The sequence below is a fragment of the Neoarius graeffei genome, chromosome 20 (assembly GCF_027579695.1).
Source record: "Neoarius graeffei isolate fNeoGra1 chromosome 20, fNeoGra1.pri, whole genome shotgun sequence".
Taxonomy (NCBI): domain Eukaryota; kingdom Metazoa; phylum Chordata; class Actinopteri; order Siluriformes; family Ariidae; genus Neoarius; species Neoarius graeffei.
The window spans coordinates 48,798,468-48,821,523 of record NC_083588.1 but is presented as its reverse complement, the minus strand read 5'-3'; the positions used below and the strand labels follow the sequence as shown (position 1 = coordinate 48,821,523).

General features: G+C 43.2%; 1 protein-coding gene across 1 annotated transcript in view; it reads left to right on the top strand.

Annotated features, from left to right (window-relative positions):
* mrc2 (mannose receptor, C type 2) overlaps positions 1-23,056 on the top strand; it is a 97,189-nt gene that overhangs the window by 46,602 nt on the left and 27,531 nt on the right. The window contains exons 3-9 of the mRNA XM_060901888.1: positions 2,438-2,611; positions 5,004-5,168; positions 7,188-7,301; positions 7,546-7,689; positions 8,236-8,427; positions 8,513-8,667; positions 18,194-18,298. Of these exons, the coding sequence (XP_060757871.1) occupies positions 2,438-2,611; positions 5,004-5,168; positions 7,188-7,301; positions 7,546-7,689; positions 8,236-8,427; positions 8,513-8,667; positions 18,194-18,298 (1,049 nt within the window). The remainder of the gene's footprint in view (positions 1-2,437; positions 2,612-5,003; positions 5,169-7,187; positions 7,302-7,545; positions 7,690-8,235; positions 8,428-8,512; positions 8,668-18,193; positions 18,299-23,056) is intronic.

Genomic DNA, 23,056 nt, shown 5'->3' with positions numbered 1-23,056 from the left:
GAGAGAGAGTTCATCTGCCATTGTCTCTATCTCAGAACTGTACTTGTAATGTAATTTTTATTCAATTAAAAAAAAAAACATGCTCATGTCAGGTAGCACTGAATACATTTTATGACTGTTGTATGCATCAAGTATATATTTTACTGTGCCTTAAAGGTGGGGTCACTGATTTTAAGTCAGAACAGTTTTTGTAATATTTCTCATATTCTTCTCAAATTCTTACAGTTGTCAATAAAATATCTAGGAAGAAATACTATGGAGTCACTCACAGCCCAAGAAGAAAATAAAATGATTTGGACCACCAACATCCAACCGAGCAGAACAAAGAGGCATCGCTACTTACCTGTCAATCATGCTGCAGAAATCTCTAAATGTTACAGTATGATTAAAGTGTTATAACCTAGATGTTCTTTTGAGATCATGGTTTTAGAGAGAACACTAAATAGAGGAGCTGTGTGTATTTAAATTTTAAATTTGTTTAAAAATATAATTTAGAACCAGGGCTTTGAACCGGTTCAAGGAACGAAAACGAAAACCGGGAACTTTTTCTATTTCACATGGAACAGAAACGAAACCAGAAACTTTATTATTTTTTATGTTCCGGAACAGAAACGCTTATTAAAAATAATGGTAACCGGTTAATACCGGTTTTTATTTCGTTCCTCAAAGTTTCCGTAGCCTACAAATAAAAAAGCCATTCTTCTCCTACGCAAGTTTCTATGACCTGCTGGGGTTCACTTCCTGTGTGACGTTCGCTGACTGAATGGAGAGAGCGGGAAGGTGGACTACTATCACATCTCGTGTCTGAGCAAAGAAGAGCCTGAACGATGCAACCTCCCTATTGGCTGTTTGTAAAAATGTATCAATTGTTGCCCTTCCCACGGGAATCATCGCGGACTCGAGAGACGAGACCTGACGAGTTAGTTCGTTGGTAGCAGAACAAAATGTCTGGACACAAATCGGGTTTTCAGAAAAGGAAAGAAAATAAACGGAGGGTCGAAAATACAAAAAAGGAGGCAGAAAATGCAAAACGAGTTTTAAGGTAGGACAAATGGTTACTTTTTAAGGCAGCCCGCCGTGGCTGCAGGCTTTCAGTTGTGTCATTGAATGGTTACTTTTCTGAGGCAGCCTGCCGTGGCTGCCTGCAGGCTTATTTATTATAGCCCATTTAGTTAAAATAGTTGATATAAAATGTTTATAGTTATAATTATGTGATGGTTGTCCTGATTTAGACTGGTGTTTTTTTTTTTGGGGGGGGGTTGCGCAATGTTGCACCCGGGTCCAGATTAGGGCAGAACCGGCCCTGGCTACATTTCAGGTGTAGTGTGTTTTATGAATGTATGTATGTATGTATGTATGTATGTATGTATGTATGTATGTATGTATGTACTTGCATAGATGTGTACTTGGTCTTCCAATATGGCGCCTAACAAAATCTCGCGGCGCGGTGACGTCATGCGGTAGCCCTCTATAGGGCCTGACTAGCCTTTGGTAACACACTAAACGAATTATCTTTCATTTTTGGCACTTTTTCTGTTTGTGTAGATGGGAAGACATACTGAGAATCCAAATCGCCAATATTTGAAATAATAATTGTTTTGAATTATTTCTTGTCTTATTTAATGAAGGTTGTAATAGAATTAGCCTACATTTGGCTTAAGCTGAATGAGACAGAGACATAATTGTATAGCCATTTGTTAAACCGCTGACAGGGAACGTAATTAACCGTTCCGGAAACAAAATTTTTTTGTTCTAACCGGTTCGGGAACGTCTGTTTAATGGTGGAACCCAAAACCGGAAACGTTAAAATTCCGTTTCTGTTCGGAACCAATAGGAAAAAAATTCTGGTTCAAAGCCCTGTTTAGAACTTTTGCTAACCTTTGCTAGTCACTGACTGCACCTTTAATTATAAAATGGTACAATTTACAAATTCTGTCATGTCCAAATCCATTTAAAAGTCTATTTAATGTACAGTACTAATCTAGTATTAGGTGATGATATGTGATTTAAGACAGCTTGGGGAGAGAAGAGAGAGCATGGACTAATGTTTTTAAAGCACACTTTAAAGTGATGTGGCACTAATTAGCAGATCTGTGCATATGTCTGAGTCTTGATTCTTGAGTCTTTTGTTGCATAATATGTCTTGAGATGATAAGATGAGCCTTTCTTGGAAAGGAAAAAAAAGCACTTTGTAATTCTTTCACAATGTAATGATTTCTTTACTGGTGTATTCTGTCAGCGTTGTTTACACTGACATTGCATAATAATTTCTACTTCTGTTGCAGCAACAGTTGATGTGTATTTGGCCATTCCTGAATGGCTATTTACCAACTGAAACAAGATCTTACAGTCTATAAAACAAGAAACATCCAGTAGCCCTAATGTATGCAGGGATATTTTTTTGTCAGGTAATTATTAAGTACTCCGTTCTTTACAGAAATCTACACCATCCAGGGAAATTCTCATGGGCAACCGTGTTATCTGCCTTTCCTATATGATGGTCATTGGTTTCACAGCTGCACCAACACAGGGAGAGAGGACGGCCATCTGTGGTGTGCCACCACACATGACTATGGCAAAGATGAACGCTGGGGATTCTGTCCTGTTAAGAGTGAGTACAGTCTGCTTAGGATATATTGCATAATACCACAGCACTGTTGAATTCTCAGATCTGATAGGTCAGAAGGTATTAATTAATTTTCTGTAACAACAGCTTGGACGGTAGTTCCAGCTGCAAGAAGACAAATCACAAGTTTATATTAATGCTTTCATACTAATGCATTATTGTTTCTATAGTAACAACTCATTCAGGGTACTTCTTTGGCAGATGCTTCACCAAATGTGTTAATAAATGTACTGTGTAACAAACAGTAAAAATAATCTTTTATACAGAAATATGTTTTGTAAAGAGATGCTTATTTAACACTGATGGATGATCTCCAGTCTCTGTGATTTTCCCAATCTGTAAGTTTTCTGCCATGGGAAATTCTTCAATACAGAAGACGTTGACCTTTGCAAAAGTAGCCAGATGTTTGGATTGATGATTTCTTTGGAAACTATCTCAAACTGGAATCAAATTAAATTCCATTTGTCTGAAATGACCTGTTATTTACAACCACAATTCCAAAAAAGTTGGGACACTGTGTAAAACATAAATAAAATAGAATGTGAAAATTTGCAAATCATGGAAACGCTATATTTCATTGAAAATAGTACAAACAAAACATATCAGATGTTGAAACTGAGAAATTTTATTGTTTTTTGAAAAATAAATGCTCATTTTGAATTTGATGTCAGCAACATGTTTCAGAAAAGTTGGGACGGGGCAACAAAAGACTGGAAAATTTGTGTCATGCTAAAAAAAAAAAAATTGGTTGTTTGGCAACAGGTCAGTAACATGACTAGGCATAAAAAGAACATCCCAGAGAGGCAAAGTCTCTCAGAAGTAAAGATGTGGAGGGGCAAACAGTGAAAGAGAAAGACTGCATGGGCAAACAGTGCAACAATTTAAGAATAACGTTCCTCAATGTAAAATTGCACAGAATTTGGGGATCACATCATCTATGGTACATAATATCATTAAAAGATTCAGAGAATCTGGAGAAATCTCTGTACAAGAGACAAGGCTGAAAACTGACATTGGATGCTTGTGATCTTCAGGCCCTCAGGCAACACTGCATTAAAAGCAGACACATGTCTGTAGTGGAAATCACGGTATGGGCTCAGGAACACTTCAGAAAACCATCGTCTGTGAAAACAGTTCATTGCTGCATCCACAAATGCAAGTTAAAACCAGATATAAACAATATCCAGAAACACCGCCACCTTCTCTGGGCCCGAGCTCTTTTACAATGGACTGAGGCGAAGTGAAAAATCGTTCTGAGGTCTGATGAATCAAAAGTAGAAATACTTTTTAGAAATCATGGACACCACGTCCTCCAGGCTAAAGAGGAGAGGGACCATCCAGCTTGTTATCAGTGCACAGTTCAAAAGCCAGCATCTGTGATGGTATAAGGGTGCATTCGTGCACATGACATGGGTAGCTTGTACATCTGGGAAGGCATTATTAATGCTGAATGATATATACACGTTTCAGAGCAATATGCTGCCATTCAGACAAAATCTTTTTCAGGGAAGGTCTTCCTTCTTTCAGTAAGACAATGCCAAACTGCTTTCTGCACATATTAAAACTGCATGGCTCCATAGTAAAAGAGCCTGGGTGCTAAACTGGCCTGCCTTTAGTCCAGACTTGTCTCCCATTTAAAACATTTGGCGCATTATGAAGCGCAAAGTATGAATAAGGAGACCCCAAACTGTTGAGCAACTGAAATTGTATATCAGGCAAGAATGGGACAAGATTTCTCTTTCAAAATTACAGTAGTTGGTCTCCTCAGTTCCCAAATGTTTACAGTGTATTAATAAAAGTAGAGGTTATGCAACACAGTGGTAAACATGCCCCTGTCCCAACTATTTTGAAATGTGTTGCTCTAATCAAATTCAAAATGAGCATATATTTTTTTAAAAACAATAAAAATTTCTCAGTTTCAGCATTTGACATGTTGTCTTTGTACTATTTTCAATTAAGTATAGGGTTTCCATGATTTGCAAATTATCACATTCTGTTTTTATTTACAGTTTGCACAGCATCCCAACTTTTTTGGAATTGGGGTTGTATATTAACACAAGGATATTCATTTAAAGACAACATTAATGATGTCCCATCTTGTGCAATCCAGCAGCCCTGGTGAAAATGGAAATGCATCCAATTTTTTGAAAATAAAAAATAAATCGTATCTGTCCTTCTAACCAATGCATGTGGTTGCAAAAACCAAATACTAAGCCAAAACAAATACAGACAAAACTGTGCATAATAATTGTTTCTGTCAGACATCTGGGCTGTTTTCATTCATGTGACTCAGACATACCTGTAATGTCACCAGCTGGCATTTCAATAGTTTGGCCCAGTCAGGACATGCCTGTTTTGTCTGTCTCTCTGTTTCTAGGTGCAGACTGTGAGACATTCTGGGACACAGACACTCTGATGGATAACTGCTACCAGTTTAATTTCCAGGCCACCCTGTCATGGGAGGAGGCTCACACCAGTTGCCAACAGCAGGGGGCAGAACTGCTGAGCATCACCAAGGTGGAGGAGCAGAGCTACATTAATGGTGAGACAGAAAGAAAGAGAAGGGGGTGGGGTGTGATAATGATAATGGAGGCATGGTTCAACCTTAGAAACCTTATCAGGAACCTCAGGAGTATTTTCATTTCTACTGCAGAAACCTTGGCTGATTTTTCTTCCTGATGGCTGAGTGTACAAAAGAGTACACATTTATGTATTCTACCATTTCTGATTCAGAATAGATATGTTTCATCTGTCTGGAGTCTATGGTGCACCACTACAAAACAAAACATAAAAGCTTTGAATTGTCTTCTTTATAGCAATAATCTCACTACAGTCATTAAAAGGTAACTGGTGTCACCATTCAGTCATGTTAGATCTGTAAGAAACAGATACAGTGCTCTCTACGATTCTTGGCACCCATTGTAAAGATTAGTAAAAAGATTAGTGCCACAGTTATTGGTAACCCTGCATGTAATGCTTTGTACAGCCTCCCTTTGGCAGTAAAACAATACTGAGTCTCCTGTAACATTTTATAAGGTTCGAGATACAGAGCAGGACATCTGAGACCCTTCTTCTTTACACAATCTCTCCAGATCATCCAGGGTCCTCGGCCCTCTCTTGTGCTCTCTCCTCTTCAGCTCAGCCCACAGGTTTTCAATGGGGTTCAGGTCAGGGGACTGAGATGGCCAGGGCAGAAGCTTGATTCTGTGGTCAGCGAACCATTTTTGTGTTGATTTGGACATATTCTTTGGATCATTGTCTTGCTGAAAGATCCAATGACGGCACAGTTTTAGTCTCCTGGCAGAGGCAACCAGATTTAGATTTAACATGTCCTGATATTTCATGGAGTTCATAATGCCATGAACCTGAACAAGGTTTGCAGGGATTTTGGAGGAAAAACAGCCTCAAAACATCACAGAACTTCCACCATATTTTACAGTTGGGATGGGGTTCTTTTCATTATAGCCATCTTTCTTTTTACACCAAACCCGTCTTGAGTGTTTATTGCCAAAAAGCATCATTTTTGTTACATCAGACCACAGAACACAGTTTCAGTCAAAGTTGTAGTAGTGTTTTGCAAACGCCAGGTGTTTACGTTTGTAATTAACTAACTAACTAACAGAAAAGGCTTTTTTTTTTCTTTCTGGCACACCTTCCAAATAATCTCTTGGCATGGAGGTAGCGTCTGATGGTTTTGGAGACATGGAAACCCCAAGATTTTACTTTTTCTTGTAATTCACCAACAGTGGTCCTTGGGGATTTTTTTTGCCTCTCTTACCATCCTCCTTACTGTACCTAGCAGCAAAATAAACTTGGGTCCTCTTCCAGGCAAGTTTGCAACAGTTCCAGTTGATGTCCACTTTTTAATTATTGCCTAACAGTAGAAATGGACATTTTCAGGCAAGTAGCTATTTTTTATAACCATTCCCTGACCTACGAAGGTCAACACACTTCTCCCTCATTTGGTTTGTGTGTTCTCTTATCTTTGTCACCTCATATTTGTACTCCAGTTAATCAGGAAGTCATGGATTACAGCTTAAAAGTTCCTACACACTCCAATCAACTCAAAAATTTACAATTTAAATAGGAAACATGCTTCAGTTATATTGTGTTCACTGTAATTTCCAGGGGTGCCAGTAATAGTGGCACATGTGTTTTTGTTGAAAATAATTATTTCTTAATGAGGGATTTGTTTTTCTCTGAATAAATTTATTTCAATTAAAGGTTGGATTTTTTTCCTCATTTTTTTCAGTGTGAGATGACGCTACTTCTCCAAAAGGTGGATTTTTTAAAAACCATTTTTTACTAATATTTACAAAGAGTGCCAAGAATTGTGGACAGAACTATTATATCTATTAATGTCAGCAACAAATTTTATGTAACTGGACATTTACAGATTTTAGTTGAATATCCCTGCTTTAAATCTTCAGTTCCTCAAAACATTCCTGAACATTGGGGGAAACGTGAAAAAACTCGGGTTTACGAAGAAAGTCAGTTACCTGTTTATGACCTGAATTTATAAATATATTTTGTGTTGTACATGTATGTGATATTCCTGCAGGTTTCCTCACTGGTTACAGCTCCACTCTATGGATGGGTCTGAATGATCGAGACCTCAACGGAGGCTGGCAGTGGTCTGACTCCGCTCCACTCAAATACCTCAACTGGGAGACAGGTGAGTGGATCCCTGCCTGCAAAGCCACACCCCTTCAAACACATGTTCATATACATCTCTAGAGTGGAACAATGGCACAATTCATTTACTAATTACTGGGAATTCATAAGGCAGTGTTGACTCACTGTGACTTCAAAGAATTGGTGTGAAACCCTGCCTTTGTATTTGCCGCCTGAGAGACTGCAGATAAGCTTCTGGTTCATGCAGAACTGATCCGAATAATGCTTGTTTGTGTATGTTGTAGACCAGCCAAACCATGAGAACGATTATAACTGTGGTGTGATCCGCACCGAGAGCTCAGGGCGGTGGCAGAACAGAGAGTGCTCCATGGCTCTGCCTTACATCTGCAAGAAACGGCCCAATGCCACCCTTGACCCTTTCACTACAGGTGTGTTTTTCTATGCATTTTTAAACATTTTTTCCCCAGATTTCCTCATGACCAATTCCTACCCATCAGTCAGCTCTCCCCTATCACATGATAGCTACTAAACAGGGAGGGCAAAGGCCAACATGTGAACCCAGTCAACCAAATCTTTTCCAGCTGTTGCTCGTGAAACATCAGGGGGCAGTGTAACACACCCGGAGGAAAGCGTTACCCGCCCGCTGCTGCATGCGTGAGCTCACAGATACCCGCGATTGGCTAGTGTCACTGTGATTGACACGGGAGAGAGGGAGAGAGAGAGAGAGAGAGTACACCATCCCTCTCTTCCTGAGAGCACGGCCAATTTTGCTCCCTTGAACTTCCAGCCACAGATGGCTGTGGCATCATCGGGATTTGAAATCGCGATCTTTGGATGATAGAGTGAACACGTTTCTGTTGAACCACCTGTGTTTCTATGCATTTATTATAGACCATGCACTTTTTTCCTGACAGGTTTTCCTCTGCATGCATGCATGCCTGTTTCTGTATTCACCCACGTTTGTATGTTTTTAGACTCATGGACAAATGATGGAAAGTACCAGTGTGATATTGGCTGGCAAAACTTCCAGGCTGGCTGCTACAGGTTAAACTCAGAAAAGCTGGACTGGAATTATGCTGAGAAAACCTGCCAGAAGATGGATGCCCACTTAATCAGCATCCACACACTCCCGGAGCTGGAGTTTATAATTATGTACATGAAAAGAGGTAGAAAAACATAGACACATACTAATGCAAACAATGATTTATCAAAATTTTGTAGTGTATATGTTTATTTTTCTTGGTTTTTCAGATGTAGAAGAATTGTGGATTGGACTACATGATACCGCCATGCAGATGAATTTTGAGTGGACAGACCGCACTCCTGTTATCTTCACATTCTGGCACCCATTTGAGCCCAACAACTTCCTGAACACGCAGGAGGACTGTGTCAACATGTGGGGTCCTGTGAGTGCCAAAAAGAAAGTTACAGCATTACTTGTGATGTTACAAAGCATTAATACTGGAAAGTCATTCAAAACATGCTAAATAGTCATTTTCTTCAAAGAACTTCACTATATCAACAATTATGCTCTGTCCCTGTATCGAAAAGTTAATATATCAGATTTAACACTTCAGTGTAAAGCTTGCAGCTGAACCATTGCTCTTGTTTTGCGAATTGAAAATTAATCAACACCTTCTGACCAATCAGAATCACACATTAAACAGTGTTCTGGTGTAACAACTGTTGCTTCACAATGGGCTTCATGCAAGAACCACTCATGCAAACAGATTAATTCTTAAGTGGCTTGTATGAGTGATTTAGGAGAACTTGCTGCATTCACCACTTTTCTTGTTTTTTTAATTTTCTCTTTGGCACAACCACAATTTGAGTGGTCCAGAATGGTTATAGGAATCAACTACTTCACCAAAAGGTGGATTGTTTCGAACCATTTTTACAAATTTTTACAAGAAGTGCCAATAATTGTGGGGGGCACTGTAAAATAAAGCATTACAGAAAACATTTGCAATCACACAAAACTATGTTTATAGTGAAATGCAGAGGGGAACCGTCAGGGCCTTCCAGGCCTTCAGAGAGGCCCAAATATGTCAGCATTTCAAATGCTATATTTAATTCTTTCATTCTTTAATAGCTTTCATTCTTACATAATTTCATTATAATTATTCTCTTTTAATTATAATTTGGCCTCATTTTCTATCAAATTTGCTTCAGAAATGAAAGATTACTGTCCTGAAAACATTAAAATCGAGTTATCCAGTGAGATTGTTTTGTTTGTTGTCTCTAGGCAGAGAAGAGTTTAGAGCTGGCTCACTCATTGGTTAGGACTTCATTGCCGGGACAGAAGGCCATGGCAGTGTATGTTTATGTAGGAAGTGACAGATGAATTAACCAATCAGATTTTGATTTATAGTGGGAGGGACCAAAAACTTATCGCGCTTGGCCTTCTCAAAGACCAATGCGAGCTTAACTGCGAGTCGGTGCCATCAGCGCTAGCCTGGGCCCGCCCATCCTAAGCGTGACGCAACACGAGGGCCTGTTCCGAGCTTAGTCTGGCCAGGCAGGCTATCTACAGCATTTCCAAGCTCCCGAAAAATCGGGAACCAATCAACTTTGAGCATCTCCAACGGCCCTGGGTAGAGGCGTGTTCAAGGCAGTGACGTAGTAGAACTGCGACCGGAAGCCATAGATTGTTTACAGAATCTATGCCGGAAGCACTTCATTCACATCACGAACATGGAGCAGCGGCAAGCCTTTAACACAGCAGTAGATGCTGTATTGAAAGCATTCAACGGGAAGTTCTCATTGAAAACGGAGCAAAGAGCAGCCCTGGAGGTATTTATTGAAAGGAAGGACGTTTTCGCCTTGCTCCCGACCGGCTTCGGTAAGAGTTTAATCTACCAGTTAGCCCCGCTGGTAGCCAAATCAATGGGGCTCAGCGAGAATCCTATCGTCGCGTCACATATGTCAGAGGAAAGAGTGATGTGATTGGTTTAAGCTTCGTTACAGCCTTTTCTGGCTTCGACCAGTAGCAAACTGAGGCATTTCAGGGAGGCGGGTCAACCACGGGCTCTGGGAAACGGTTTGGCTTAATAGCTTGGCCAGACCAAATGCTCGGAGAGCTTTGAAGTCGCGTTAGCCAGGCTACATCAGCGCAGCAGTGAAGTCACCTCCAGCCGGTGTAGCGTTCATCAGTCGTGTTAGTGAATGCTAATAAATCGGTCAAGCCAGTGCTATCAGTGCTTCTTCCACGCAAGTAGCACAGGCTAATGACCGAGAAACTAAGATTTCTGTCTCCAGACTCTTCTTCCACGCTGCACGCTAGCTACAGTATTTTTCACGCAGACTTAAATATTAATTTCCCTGTGTATTTTACTTAGTTACTTTTAAAATCAACACCGTCGACTACACATAACGGCGCGACCTGGCAGCCTGCCGCTAATCCCTTGCAAAATCCTTTGCCCTGTTGCTTTTTTTGTGGTGTCTGGCTAAGTTCTGGCTGAACTGAAGTCCCAACTCTAATAGTAACAGTTCACCACTGGTGAAATGGTCCAGAGTAATAAGAGCCCAGTTTGTTCAAAGTTCTTTCAATGTATGTGTAATATGAAATATTTACAAAATTGTTTAAAAAGTGCTTTATAGAGAAATGTATCTTGATCTTATGAAAAGCTGGGGAAGCCATGGCCTAAGGGTGTCATGCTCTGCCCCGGACATCCGCTCCAGAGCTTGCGTATCTCCCGCGTCAAGGCCGATCCGGATCCAGGACAGGAATTCCATCCTGCCTGCTTCCCCGTTCAGCGAGCGCTCACCTGAATTCACTTCCTGGTTTTCACCGCTGCCTTTATAAACGCCGTACTCAGAAACAGACTTTGCCAGAACGTCTCGTTTGTTTACTTGAGCCGTTTCTGTGCCTCGTATGCTTTTCATGGTTTTTCTCTCTAGCGTTTTTCTTGTTCATGGTTTTTTGCACTAGCATTTTTCTTGTCCTTGCCTGCCTTGTTTTTTGTCAAGTTTTTGCCTCCTTTTTTACCTGGACTGTTTTTGCTATTGTTTCATCATCTAGTTTGTTTACCTTTTTGCCACGCCCTTTCCCTGGATTAAACCCACCTTATTTATTGGATTACTGTCTGTGTATGTGTTCTGCTTCTGGATCCAAACTTCACCACACCTCCACCACCCTTAACAGTACGTTCTGGCCAGCATGGATCCAGCAGAACTCGCCCATCTGAGAACGGCCGTCCAGCAACAAGGGACTCTCCTCGGGACCCACCAACAAGACCTACAACAAATTACTCAGAACCTCGCCACCCTGTCCAACTCACTCAACCTCCTCACCATGCAGATGCAGCACTATCAAGCTATGCCTACCTCTGCCCAGCCGTCTCCTACTTCAGCTCCTGCCACCGCCTCTCTCCGCGAGCCGAGACTCCTAGCGCCTCAGCCCTACGATGGAGAACCAGGTACTTGCAGGTCATTTTTGTCTCAATGCTCATTGATCCTAGAGCTGCAACCTCTGGCCTTCCCCACAGAACGCTCCCGGGTAGCATATACCATCACGCTCCTCACTGGCAAGGCCAGGGAGTGGGGAACGGTGGTCTGGGACGCCGATGCACCCTTTTGCTCGAATTTCAAAGATTTCTCCGAGGAGATGAGGTGAACTTTCGACTGCTCTCTGTCCGGCCAGGAGGCGGTTAGAGAACTCATGGAGCTGCGGCAGGGGTCCCGGTCTACCTCGGACTACGCCATCGAGTTCCGGACGTTGGCAGCATTGTGTGGTTTGAACGAGAGCGCCCAGGTCAATGCGTTCCTGCACGGCTTGTCCGATGCCATTAAGGATGAATTGGTATCGCAGGAACTGCTGTCGGACCTCTCCAGCCTCATGGACCTCGCCAACCGTCTTGACGCCCAGATCCAGCAATGGAGGAGAGAAAAGACCCGCCCCAGCTTCACCTCCTCTCCACCTCCCGCCTTGTCCGTCGAACCCATGCAGGTAGACCTGGTTCGGGTGTCACCGAAGGAAGAACAATGCCGGTGGAGCACCGGGGCCTGCTTCTACTGCGGTCAGCTAGGACACATCTGCCAAGCCTGCCCGCTAAAAAGACGAGCCCACCAGTGAATCGAGGGGTCCAGGTGGGCAACGCTCGGAACCAGACCCCCACTGATCAACCATTACTTCCTGTCATCATCATCCATGACAACCAGCATCACCACCTCCAGGACCTCGTTGACTCAGGGGTGGACAGGAACCTGATCTGCTCTGCCACCGCCAAGCATCTGGGAATCCCGTTACTCGCTCTCGACGTTCCTCTCACTGTCCTGACACTCAGTGGCACTGGCTTGACCACCATCACCCACCTTACCACCCCGCTCACCCTGAGGATTTCCAGTAACCACTCAGAAACCATCCAACTTCATGTCATGAACGACCCCCACGTACCCATCATCCTAGGATTACCCTGGTTAACGCAGCACAACCCTCACCTAAACTGGGCAGACATCATCATCCTAGGCTGGAGCCAGTCCTGCCTAGCTTCCTGCCTGAACTCCGTTCTGCCTCCCGCCAAACCACCGCAGCCTTCAGCCAGCGAGTTTCCCGACCTCTCTTACGTGCCTCCGGAATACCTGGACTTAAAACTCATTTTCAGCAAGACCCGAGCAGTGTCCCTCCCTCCTCACAGACCCTATAACTGTGGAATCGACCCCCTGCCCGGGACGGCGCCACCCAAAGGGCGACTCTACTCTCTCTCTCCCATCGAAAGGCAAGCCATGGAGAATAATACATCTCTGAATCTTTGGCAGCTGGAATCATCCACCCTTCCTCCTCCCCAGCAGGGGCGGGATTCTTCTTCATGGAAAAGGACAAGTCGCTCCGCCCCTGCATTGACTATCGAGGTCTCAACGCCATCACAGTCAAGAACCGCTACCCACTACTGCTCATGACCACTGCCTTTGAACTACTCCAGGGAGTCAAGGTATTTACCAAGCTGGAGCTACGCAGTGCCTACCATCTCATCAGGATCAGGGAGGGGTACGAGTGGAAGACGGCCTTTAACACAAACACTGGTCACTACGAGTACCTCGTGGTCCCTTTCGGCCTGACCAGCGTGCCCACAGTCTTCCAGGCACTCGTTAACGATGTCTTAAGGGACTTCCTCAACATCTTCATTTTTGGGTACCTGGATGACATCCTGACCTTCTCCCGCTCCCTGGAGGAACATCAGGGTCACGTCCGGCAGGTCCTCCAGCGCCTGCTAGAAAATAAGCTGTTTGTCAAGGCGGAAAAAAGCGAATTTCACCAGAGCTCTATCTCATTTCTGGGGTTCATCATCTCCCCGGCGAGGATCCAGATGGACCCCCTCAAGCTTGAGGCAGTCGCTGACTGGCCCACCCCATCCTCGCGACGAGAGCTCCAGCGTTTCCTGGGGTTCGCCAATTTCTACAGGCACTTCATCCGCGACTTCAGCACGGTGGCCGGACCTCTCATGGCATTGACCTCTATCAAGAGTCCGTTCAAGTGGGGGGAGGAAGCAGAGAGAGCCTTCTCTATGCTTAAATGCAAATTCACCACAGCACCCATTCTCACCATAGTGAGTGAGTGAAGTGACAAGTTTCAAATAGAAACGTGACAAACGAGCGCTATTAAGTGTACATTACAATGTAAACGTACACTCAGCAGTTCCAGTTAGGCATTCTCCAGAGATTGTTCACATGATGTTTTGGTTTCCAAAAACAAACTTAAACACAATTGATTGTTTATTTAAACAACTTACCACTTATAAAATGATCGGAGAAGACTTTGCTGTGTTTGGAAGGCTGATAATCCTTGCAGTTGATTCTTGCAAGCCATAGAGTTCTCCTTTGTATGCTGAGTTTGTTTGCTCGCCTTCGTGCTCCTGTACAGTGGGAATTCCATAAAAGCTCCTCTTGACTTCATCATCTGACCTATTACGACAGCCGTGAATACCACAGGTGTGCACCATTGCTAGCTTTAAATAGCCTGCTTGGGTTCTTTTGAAGACTTTGTACTCGCGCGTTACAATGTGTGCTCAGTCGCCCGTACGGTAAGCTGGACCCCCAAGATGGCCGCCACTAGGGAATCCCCGACTCTGTGACGTCATGTGAAAACTATCTTTAGTAAATCCTCTCTAATGCAGTATGAATGTGATGCTACCTGCAAAGAATTTCACACAATCTACAAAAGCTGAAAACTTGTGCCAAGTCTTGTTGCTCTCCAGTACATATTACTATGTAACAGACAAAAGCACATAAAACATAACATTTTGGAGTTCTCAATTATATACTGTACATATCTGCTGGAAATACAATAATCTTATAGCTATTACAAGGGCAAAAACCTGAATAAACACTCAAATACTGTATGTAGGAAAACTGGAAATGTAATGGAGCTGTAACACTGACCTATACAAAAACAAAATGGAAATCATCAGCTGCAGGTACAACCTGTCGTAACAGAGAATGAAAACTGAGCTTTTAACCAAAAAACACATCTGAGAACATCCTGTCAGTAGTTTGGTGGTCAAAAGGGCCACCATATAACACCAATGAGACACCAAGTCTTATAGTCCGACCAACAAACCTGAGTAAATTAGATATTATGTGTTAGTGGTATATGGAGTGCTTACTTTTTTGTTGTGGCCTGACTTCCTCCAGCATAAATTACACCATCTATTTCGGGCCCGATCAAGATACATGTACTGTATATGCAACTTATATTTCAAGTCAGCACTAAGTAAATGGTATGACCCAACCATTATTGCTCCAATCAATAAGCAATAAAAAGAAAAAGGCATTTTTTAAAAACTCTCTGGTATAGTAGATTATTTTATGGTTTGCTGGTTGTTTTGCAATACCTGTATCACCATCAAGAAAGTCCAAGAAAATGTATTGAACCTGAAAATGGACCATTTCACAATTTGAATGCTGGTATCTTTCACAACCAAAAGCTTGAAGGTGCCCAGATAAACATAACACCACAACAAGTGTTTGCATATTATCAATAGACTTCATCTGTGTGAAAAATGAACAGATTATCTGATAAATGAGCCTCTTGTGAAAGCATTATAAAGCTTTACAACAAAAGAGACCACTTCAGATTAAAACAAAAGTGCTGAAAAAGTTTCACGCAAAATATGTAGGAGACTACCATCCTGCCTGAAGAAGTGTTTTTCAACCTCATCTCTATTTAGTGCAATCATACCGCACGGGTAATTACCACAGGCAGGAATTTTGAAAAGTTTCCCTGTACTGAGAAAAGTACAGAAAACCATTGACCTGAAACTCACTCATAATGGAAGTCGAGTGGCAGATATTAAAAGCAGTCAATAATGATTGAAAAAAAAAACGTGCAAATACAATGTGCTAAAACGACAAAGGCCTTAGAGACAAATGATCTGACAAAGCTGTTCTTCAGCAGTTTTATTTTGTCCAGCTTTTAGGGCCGATGGGGGCATTAGGCCCTGTGGGGTTTTAGTCCCCACTACATTGAAAATGCATTAAAATGATCACCAGCATTTCAGACGCTATTGCAGATTACTCAGGAGCCAGTCAGAATGTGTGATAACTGAACCCAGTAAAATGAAATGAAAATTGAAAGTTGGACTCTTCTGCTGCTTAGTGTCCCACACCTGTAGGGAATCGGCTCTACTGTAAAAAAGTTGACTTGTTGGAAAACTGTTGTATTTTTATCCTTGGATCTGATGCCAGTTGATTTGTAATTATGCATTTTTTTGTTCTATTACACTGTTAATAAAGTTACATTCTTTATACCATATGTATTTTTTTTTAAACAAAAAAAGTGGGACCTAATACCCCCCCTTTCCCCTGTAGTCTAACCCAGCGTTTCTCAACCTTTTTTTAGTCACGACACCCTTCAGAAGTATGCAAATTCTCAAGGCACCCCCATATAAAATATACGCAGTCACGCTGACCATATGCTGACCCCGGCAGTGACGTTGTGACATGGCAAAGGGGGCCGTGAAACAAATTTTGATGATGCATGAGGCGGCGATGACCTGCATTAGTGTAACTATTGTTTTTTGGAATTTTAATTCATTTTATTTATTTCAGTGTTAGAATATATCATTTTTGACGGCACCCCTAACGAAGCCAGACGGCACCCCAGGGTGCCATGGCACCCCGGTTGAGAAAGGCTGGTCTAACCCATTGTTTTGTAAAATCTTTTGAATTATTTATGCTCCAATGTGCTCCTTTGAAAAAAAAGTCGAATCTTTCTCTTACAAAACCCTTTCAGTGAAGAATTTACAGAAGCTTTCTACAGAAATAAGTTTGACATAAATGTTTTTGGCGGAATTTAACAACTGTCCTATTTAACGGTTATTCCATGAAATCAAGTCAGACATGAGCTGATGGCCGACGAGGCATGTAGCGCTGAGTTGGCTATAAGCCATGTATGACGAGGCTCATTCTCATCCCATCTCATTATCTCTAGCCGCTTTATCCTGTTCTACAGGGTTGCAGGCAAGCTGGAGCCTTTCCCAGTTGACTACGGGCAAAAGGCGGGGTACACCCTGGACAAGTCGCCAGGTCATCACAGGGCTGACACATAGACACAGACAACCATTCACACTCACATTCACACCTACAGTCAATTTAGAGTCGCCAGTTAACCTAACCTGCATGTCTTTGGACTGTGGGGGAAACCGGAGCACCCGGAGGAAACCCACGTGGACAACATGCAAACTCCGCACAGAAAGGCCCTCGCTGGCCATGGGGCTCGAACCCGGACCTTCTTGCTGTGAGGCGACAGCACTAACCACTACACCACCGTACCGCCCGTATGACGAGGCTGAGTGGAATAATTGTTTTATTCTATCCACAGTCAATGGATTTTGAGAAACGGAGCATTTTTATTTTTAGTGAATTCGATAAATAAAAACTTTATACAAAACGTCTGACAAAATCATTTTCGCTCAGAATGTAACCAAACCGGCGAAATGACAGTAGCAAATTGTGAAAAATTTTATAATAATAATAATTCTTGAAAAATAAAAAAAAAGATATGTTCTTACCATTAAATACTTTTATTCCATATTTTGTTCCTTTTTTAGAAAAATATTTTTTGGGGTTTTGTTTTTGAGTAGAGTATTTATTTCATTCTCGGTTGGTTTAGCAACACGCACCACTATTTTTTTCTTCTTTAGTTTTTTTTTTTGGCAGTTGGCAAACCAACTTAAAGGTGCATTATCGCCACCGACTGGGCTGGAGTGTGGAATAGGAGCTATTGGGCGGAAAAAAAACAAAACCTATATTCTTTTAGCTATTTCTGTTTCTTTTGAATACATAATAACAAATTGATATATCTGACTTGATGCGCACTGCCATTTTGTTTTTCTCTACTCACGGTATATGAGCTGATAGCCTAGTAGTAGAGTAGCCAATCAGAGCATGTGATTGCTCATATCCAGTGAATATGGATAGAATAATATGCATGGTTTCAGATGGTCCATGTAACTTCATCATTGTCTGTGCTGCTCACACATATAGTAAACGACCGATACTTTAGATGGAGGTTAGATTGAAAAAACATTGAAGTATTACTTTAAGTTCATGTTTTTTAGGCTTGTGAGTGGATCATCAGTGGCTGTTAGTGCACACTGAAGGCAGCTGGCTGCATTACGGTGATGGATAAATTGCACAACAGATAACTCTCTTAGAGGCTTCATTCAGTAGTTCAAAGGTCAAAGGATACTTCTGGGGCACCAAATTTCTTAGTTTGGTCAAAACTGTATATGAACTGTTGTAAGGGTTTGAAGTGCAGTTAGAACTCAACAGGTGTGTTGGGTGATGCTTGGCAATGCTGTGTGGCATAGAGGTATTTATTGTAAACTGCGCAAAAATGTCTCAAGGTATAAACCGTAAACAAAGGATTTAACTTGTAACTGCTCTGTGTAACTCCTTTATTTTGTGTGTGTGTGTGTGTGTGTGTGTGTGTAGGAAGGCCGTTGGAATGATAGCCCCTGCAATTCCTCTCTACCTTTCATCTGTAAAAAACCAGCTCAGAAGACAGATGGAACGATCCAAGACCACGGGTGCAAAAAGGTACACCCCGAAGTTCTTTTTTGCTATTTCATCAGTCTCTTTATCACTCCATTGTTCACTGTTTTCTTACTGTGGCCGTATTAGTGTAGTGTGTCTCTCTCTTTGCACTCACTCACTCACTCTCTTTTTGCTGAAATAAAGGATCTTTTCAGAGCTTCTGCTGCGTCATACTGCTGAAACTCCAGATGTAGTCGGTCAGCACAAATGTGCCAGAGACATATTGTAAATATTGTAGTCAGTCTCTCTCTCTCTCTCTCTCTCTCACACACACACACACACACACACACACACACACACACACACACACACACACACACACAGTTCTTCCAGCCCCCTTACCCACAACCACATGCATTGGTGAGGAGGTCAAACAAACTACACGCACACACACAAAGCTGGAAGTCTTTTCATACATCTGCTAAACCTATTTCTTTCTCTGACCTCATTCCTCTCTCAGATTTCTCTCTCATATCCTTTCTTCTTCTATTCCGTCTACCCTCCTACTCTCACCCTTCCCTCTCCACTTCATTTAAATCTTGTCAAAAATTTCTCTCATAAAATAGTTTAATGCTTTAATTTCGTAAGGGAAAACATTCTATTTGTATGAGCGCATCTTCATCTTCATTCCCTCCTGTTGACCCTGTGGTTTTGCTCAACTGCAATATGAGCTTCGAACTAAAAGAGCTCCTGTCATTAGTTCAAAGGTCGGAGGCTACTTCTGGGCCAGCATATCATTCAACTGGATCTGCAAGCATGATGAAACAGTGTATGGATGTATATGTATGTATATGTATCTTTAACAATTATTTCATGAAATCGAATTGGCTGTAAGCCAGGTACAATGAGATTGAGTGGAATAATTGTTTTGTTATATCCACATTCACTGGAATTTGAGAAACAGACCTTTTATATTTTTTGCAAATTCAATAAATAAAAACTTTATACAAAATGTCCAACAAAATCATTTCCACTTAGGCGGACTCCTTAAAAACCTATCAGTGGCTGCACAAATTGACTTTAGTGTTGTTTTTTTGTAGAAAGTGCCATCTTGCTGTCGTGCCAAGGTATAGAATAGCTTTAGACATTTATTTAATTCTTCCTTGGACATTTCAGCTCTGTAATTTTCAAACTTCTTTGAGCTTTTGAACTGGTCTAAAAAAATTCAACAAATTTTAATGCTTAAAGATGAAGAATGTCAACAAACTGGCGAAATGACAGTAGCAATTTGTGAAAAATACTATATTAATAATTCTTGAAAAATAAAAAAAATGCGTTCTTACCATCAAATACTTTTATTCCATACTTTGTTGCTTTTTTTTTTTTTGGCTTTGTTTTCAAGTAGAGTTTTTATTTCACCCTTAGTTGGTTCAGCAAAATACTCCGGCATTTTGTTTTTCTCTACTCATGGTATACGAGCTGATAGCCTAGTAGTAGAGTAGCCAATCAGAGCATGCGATTGCTCATATGAATGTGAATATAAAATGAAAACCTGTTTATTGTCTTTCATAGAGAGAAGTGTTTATAACTAGGCAGCCATAATTTACATTATACATTAAAACACACAATTTATGCAGCTAATGCAACTACATGTGACATGAGATATTATGTACAACCCCGATTCCAAAAAAGTTGGGACAAAGTACAAATTGTAAATAAAAACGGAATGCAAAGATCTGGAAGTTTCAAAATTCCATATTTTATTCAGAATAGAACATAGATGACATATCAAATATTTAAACTGAGAAAATGTATCATTTAAAGAGAAAAATTAGGTGATTTTAAATTTCATGACAACACCACATCTCAAAAAAGTTGGGACAAGGCCATGTTTACCACTGTGAGACATCCCCTTTCCTCTTTACAACAGTCTGTAGTGATTTCCAATACAGAAGCATGCCTGTATGTGATGCAGTGCCGTCTAAGGGCCTGAAGATCACGGGCACCCAGTATGGTTTTCTGGCCTTGACCCTTACGCACAGAGATTCTTCCAGATTCTCTGAATCTTTTGATGATATTATGCACTGTAGATGATGATATGTTCAAACTCTTTGCAATTTTACACTGTCGAACTCCTTTCTGATATTGCTCCACTATTTGTCGGCGCAGAATTAGGGGGATTGGTGATCCTCTTCCCATCTTTACTTCTGAGAGCCGCTGCCACTCCAAGATGCTCTTTTTATACTGTAGAACGTCCCTTAGGTGTGGGTGGAGCACAGAGGACGGCAGGACAGAGATTTACGTGATTATAAGGCTTTATTGCCACACTTTTCAGTCTAACAATAATTACTGCAGAGAAACACACACACACACTCTGTGTTCTCGTCCGGGGAAGAGCGTTCCCTCTGCTCTCCCTCTGTCTCCTTAAATAGGGCGCGGTTACTGGGAAGACACACAAACACAGGTTAATTACTGTCAGGTGTAGTGATTCTGCCACTCACCTTCCCTGGCTCCGCCCTCCTGTCACAGACCGGCGCTTGACCATGCCCCCGCTGCCACATCGCCCGACTCAGGCCGGGCGGCCGTCCGGCCCGCAGCCGACTCCCCCCCCCCTTGGCGGGAGAGGAAGTCCGCCACGACCATCTGCGCCCCTGGCCTGTGGACCACTTGAAATTGAAGGGTTGGAGTGCCAGATACCAACGGGTGATCCGCGCGTTGGCATCTTTCATGCGGTGGAGCCACTGGAGGGGCGCGTGGTCCGAACAGAGGGTGAAAGGGCGCCCCAGCAGGTAGTAACGGAGGGCGAGGACCGCCCTATTGATCACTAGACATTCTTTTTCAATAGTGCTGTAGCGCCCCTCATGCACCGACAGCTTCCTGCTAATGTACAGGATGGGGCGGTCCTCCCCCTCCACCTCCTGGGACAACACCGCCCCCAGCCCTCTGTCCGACGTGTCGGTCTGTAACACAAAAGGGAGAGAAAAGTCAGGGGAGTGTAATAGTGGCCCCCCACACAGTGCAGCCTTTACCTCAGAGAAAGCCCGCTGGCACTGCTCCGTCCACTGGACCGGATCTGGTGCCCCCTTTTTAGTGAGGTCAGTCAGCGGGCTGGTGACATCCGAATAATTAGGTATAAACCTACGATAGTAGCCAGCCAGCCCCAGGAACTGTCTCACCCCCTTTTTGGTCTTGGGCCTCGGGCAGGCCGCAATCGCTGCTGTCTTATTAATTTGTGGACGCACCTGCCCGTTGCCCAAGTGGAAGCCCAGATACCGTACTTCCACCCGCCCAATCGCACACTTCTTCGAGTTGGCAGTGAGACCCGCCCGCCTCAGCGACCTAAGGATGGCCCTCAGGTGATGCAAGTGCCGCTGCCAGTCGTTACTATAAACAATTATATCATCCAGATATGTGGCCGCGTAGGTGGCGTGGGGCCGGAGGACCCTGTCCATCAGCCGCTGAAACGTAGCAGGCGCCCCAAACAGCCCAAAAGGAAGTGTGACGAATTGGTGTAAGCCGAACGGAGTGGAAAAGGCCGTTTTTTCCCGGGATAGTGGAGTCAAGGGGATCTGCCAATATCCCTTCGTCAAATCCAGTGTCGAATAAAAGCGAGCCGTGCCTAGTCGATCGAGCAGCTCGTCAATACGAGGCATTGGGTACGCGTCGAATTTAGACACCGCGTTGACTTTTCTATAGTCCACACAGAACCGGACCGACCCGTCGGCCTTGGGGACCAAGACCACCGGGCTGCTCCAGTCACTGGGACTCCTCGACGATGCCCATTTCGAGCATGGTCTGAAGTTCTTCCCGAACCACCTTTTTTTTGTGTTCGGGTAGCCTGTAAGGGCGGCTATGCACTACCACCCCCGGGGGTGTCTCTATGTGGTGCTCTATGAGGTTAGTGCGACCGGGCAGGGGCGAGAACACATCCGAAAACTCGGCCTGCAACTGGGCAACCTCCGTGAGTTGGGTCGGGGAGAGGTGGTCTCCACAGGGGACCGGAGAGGTACGTGATGCCAATGTCTCTTTTTGAACCTCCGGCCCCAGCTCCACCTTCTCCGGAACTACCGACACCAACGCCACGGGGACCTCCTCGTTCCAGAGTTTAAGCAGATTGAGGTGGCAAATCTGTAGTGCCCCACCCCTGTCCGTTCGCCTCACCTCATAGTCGACGTCCCCGACTCGCCGTGTGACCTCAAAGGGTCCTTGCCACTTGGCGATCAATTTGGAGCTCGATGTGGGCAACAGTACGAGTACCTTATCTCCCGGAGTGAACCCTCTAAGGCGCGTACCCTTGTTGTACAGGCGGGCTTGCCGTTCCTGGGCCTGCCGCAAATTCTCCTGAGTTAGGTGAGTGAGAGTGTGGAGTTTTGCGCGCAGGTCCATAACATATTGGATTTCGTTTTTGCTTTGTGAAGGTCCCTCCTCCCAATTTTGCCGCAGCACGTCTAGGATGCCGCGCGGCTTACGCCCATATAACAATTCGAACGGGGAGAACCCCGTGGAGGCTTGGGGGACCTCTCGCACTGAGAACAGCAAGGGCTCGAGCCACTTATCCCAATTACGTGCGTCCTCACTTACGAATTTTTTAATAATATTCTTGAGGGTGTGGTTGAACCGTTCTACTAAACCGTCCATTTGTGGGTGATACACACTGGTGCGGATCGGCTTAATCCCCAATAACCCATACAGTTCGCGCAGTGTCCGTGACATAAATGTAGTGCCTTGATCAGTCAGAATCTCTTTCGGGATTCCAACTCGGGAGATGACGCGAAAGAGTGCCTCCGCAATACTGCGTGCGGAGATATTGCGCAGAGGCAC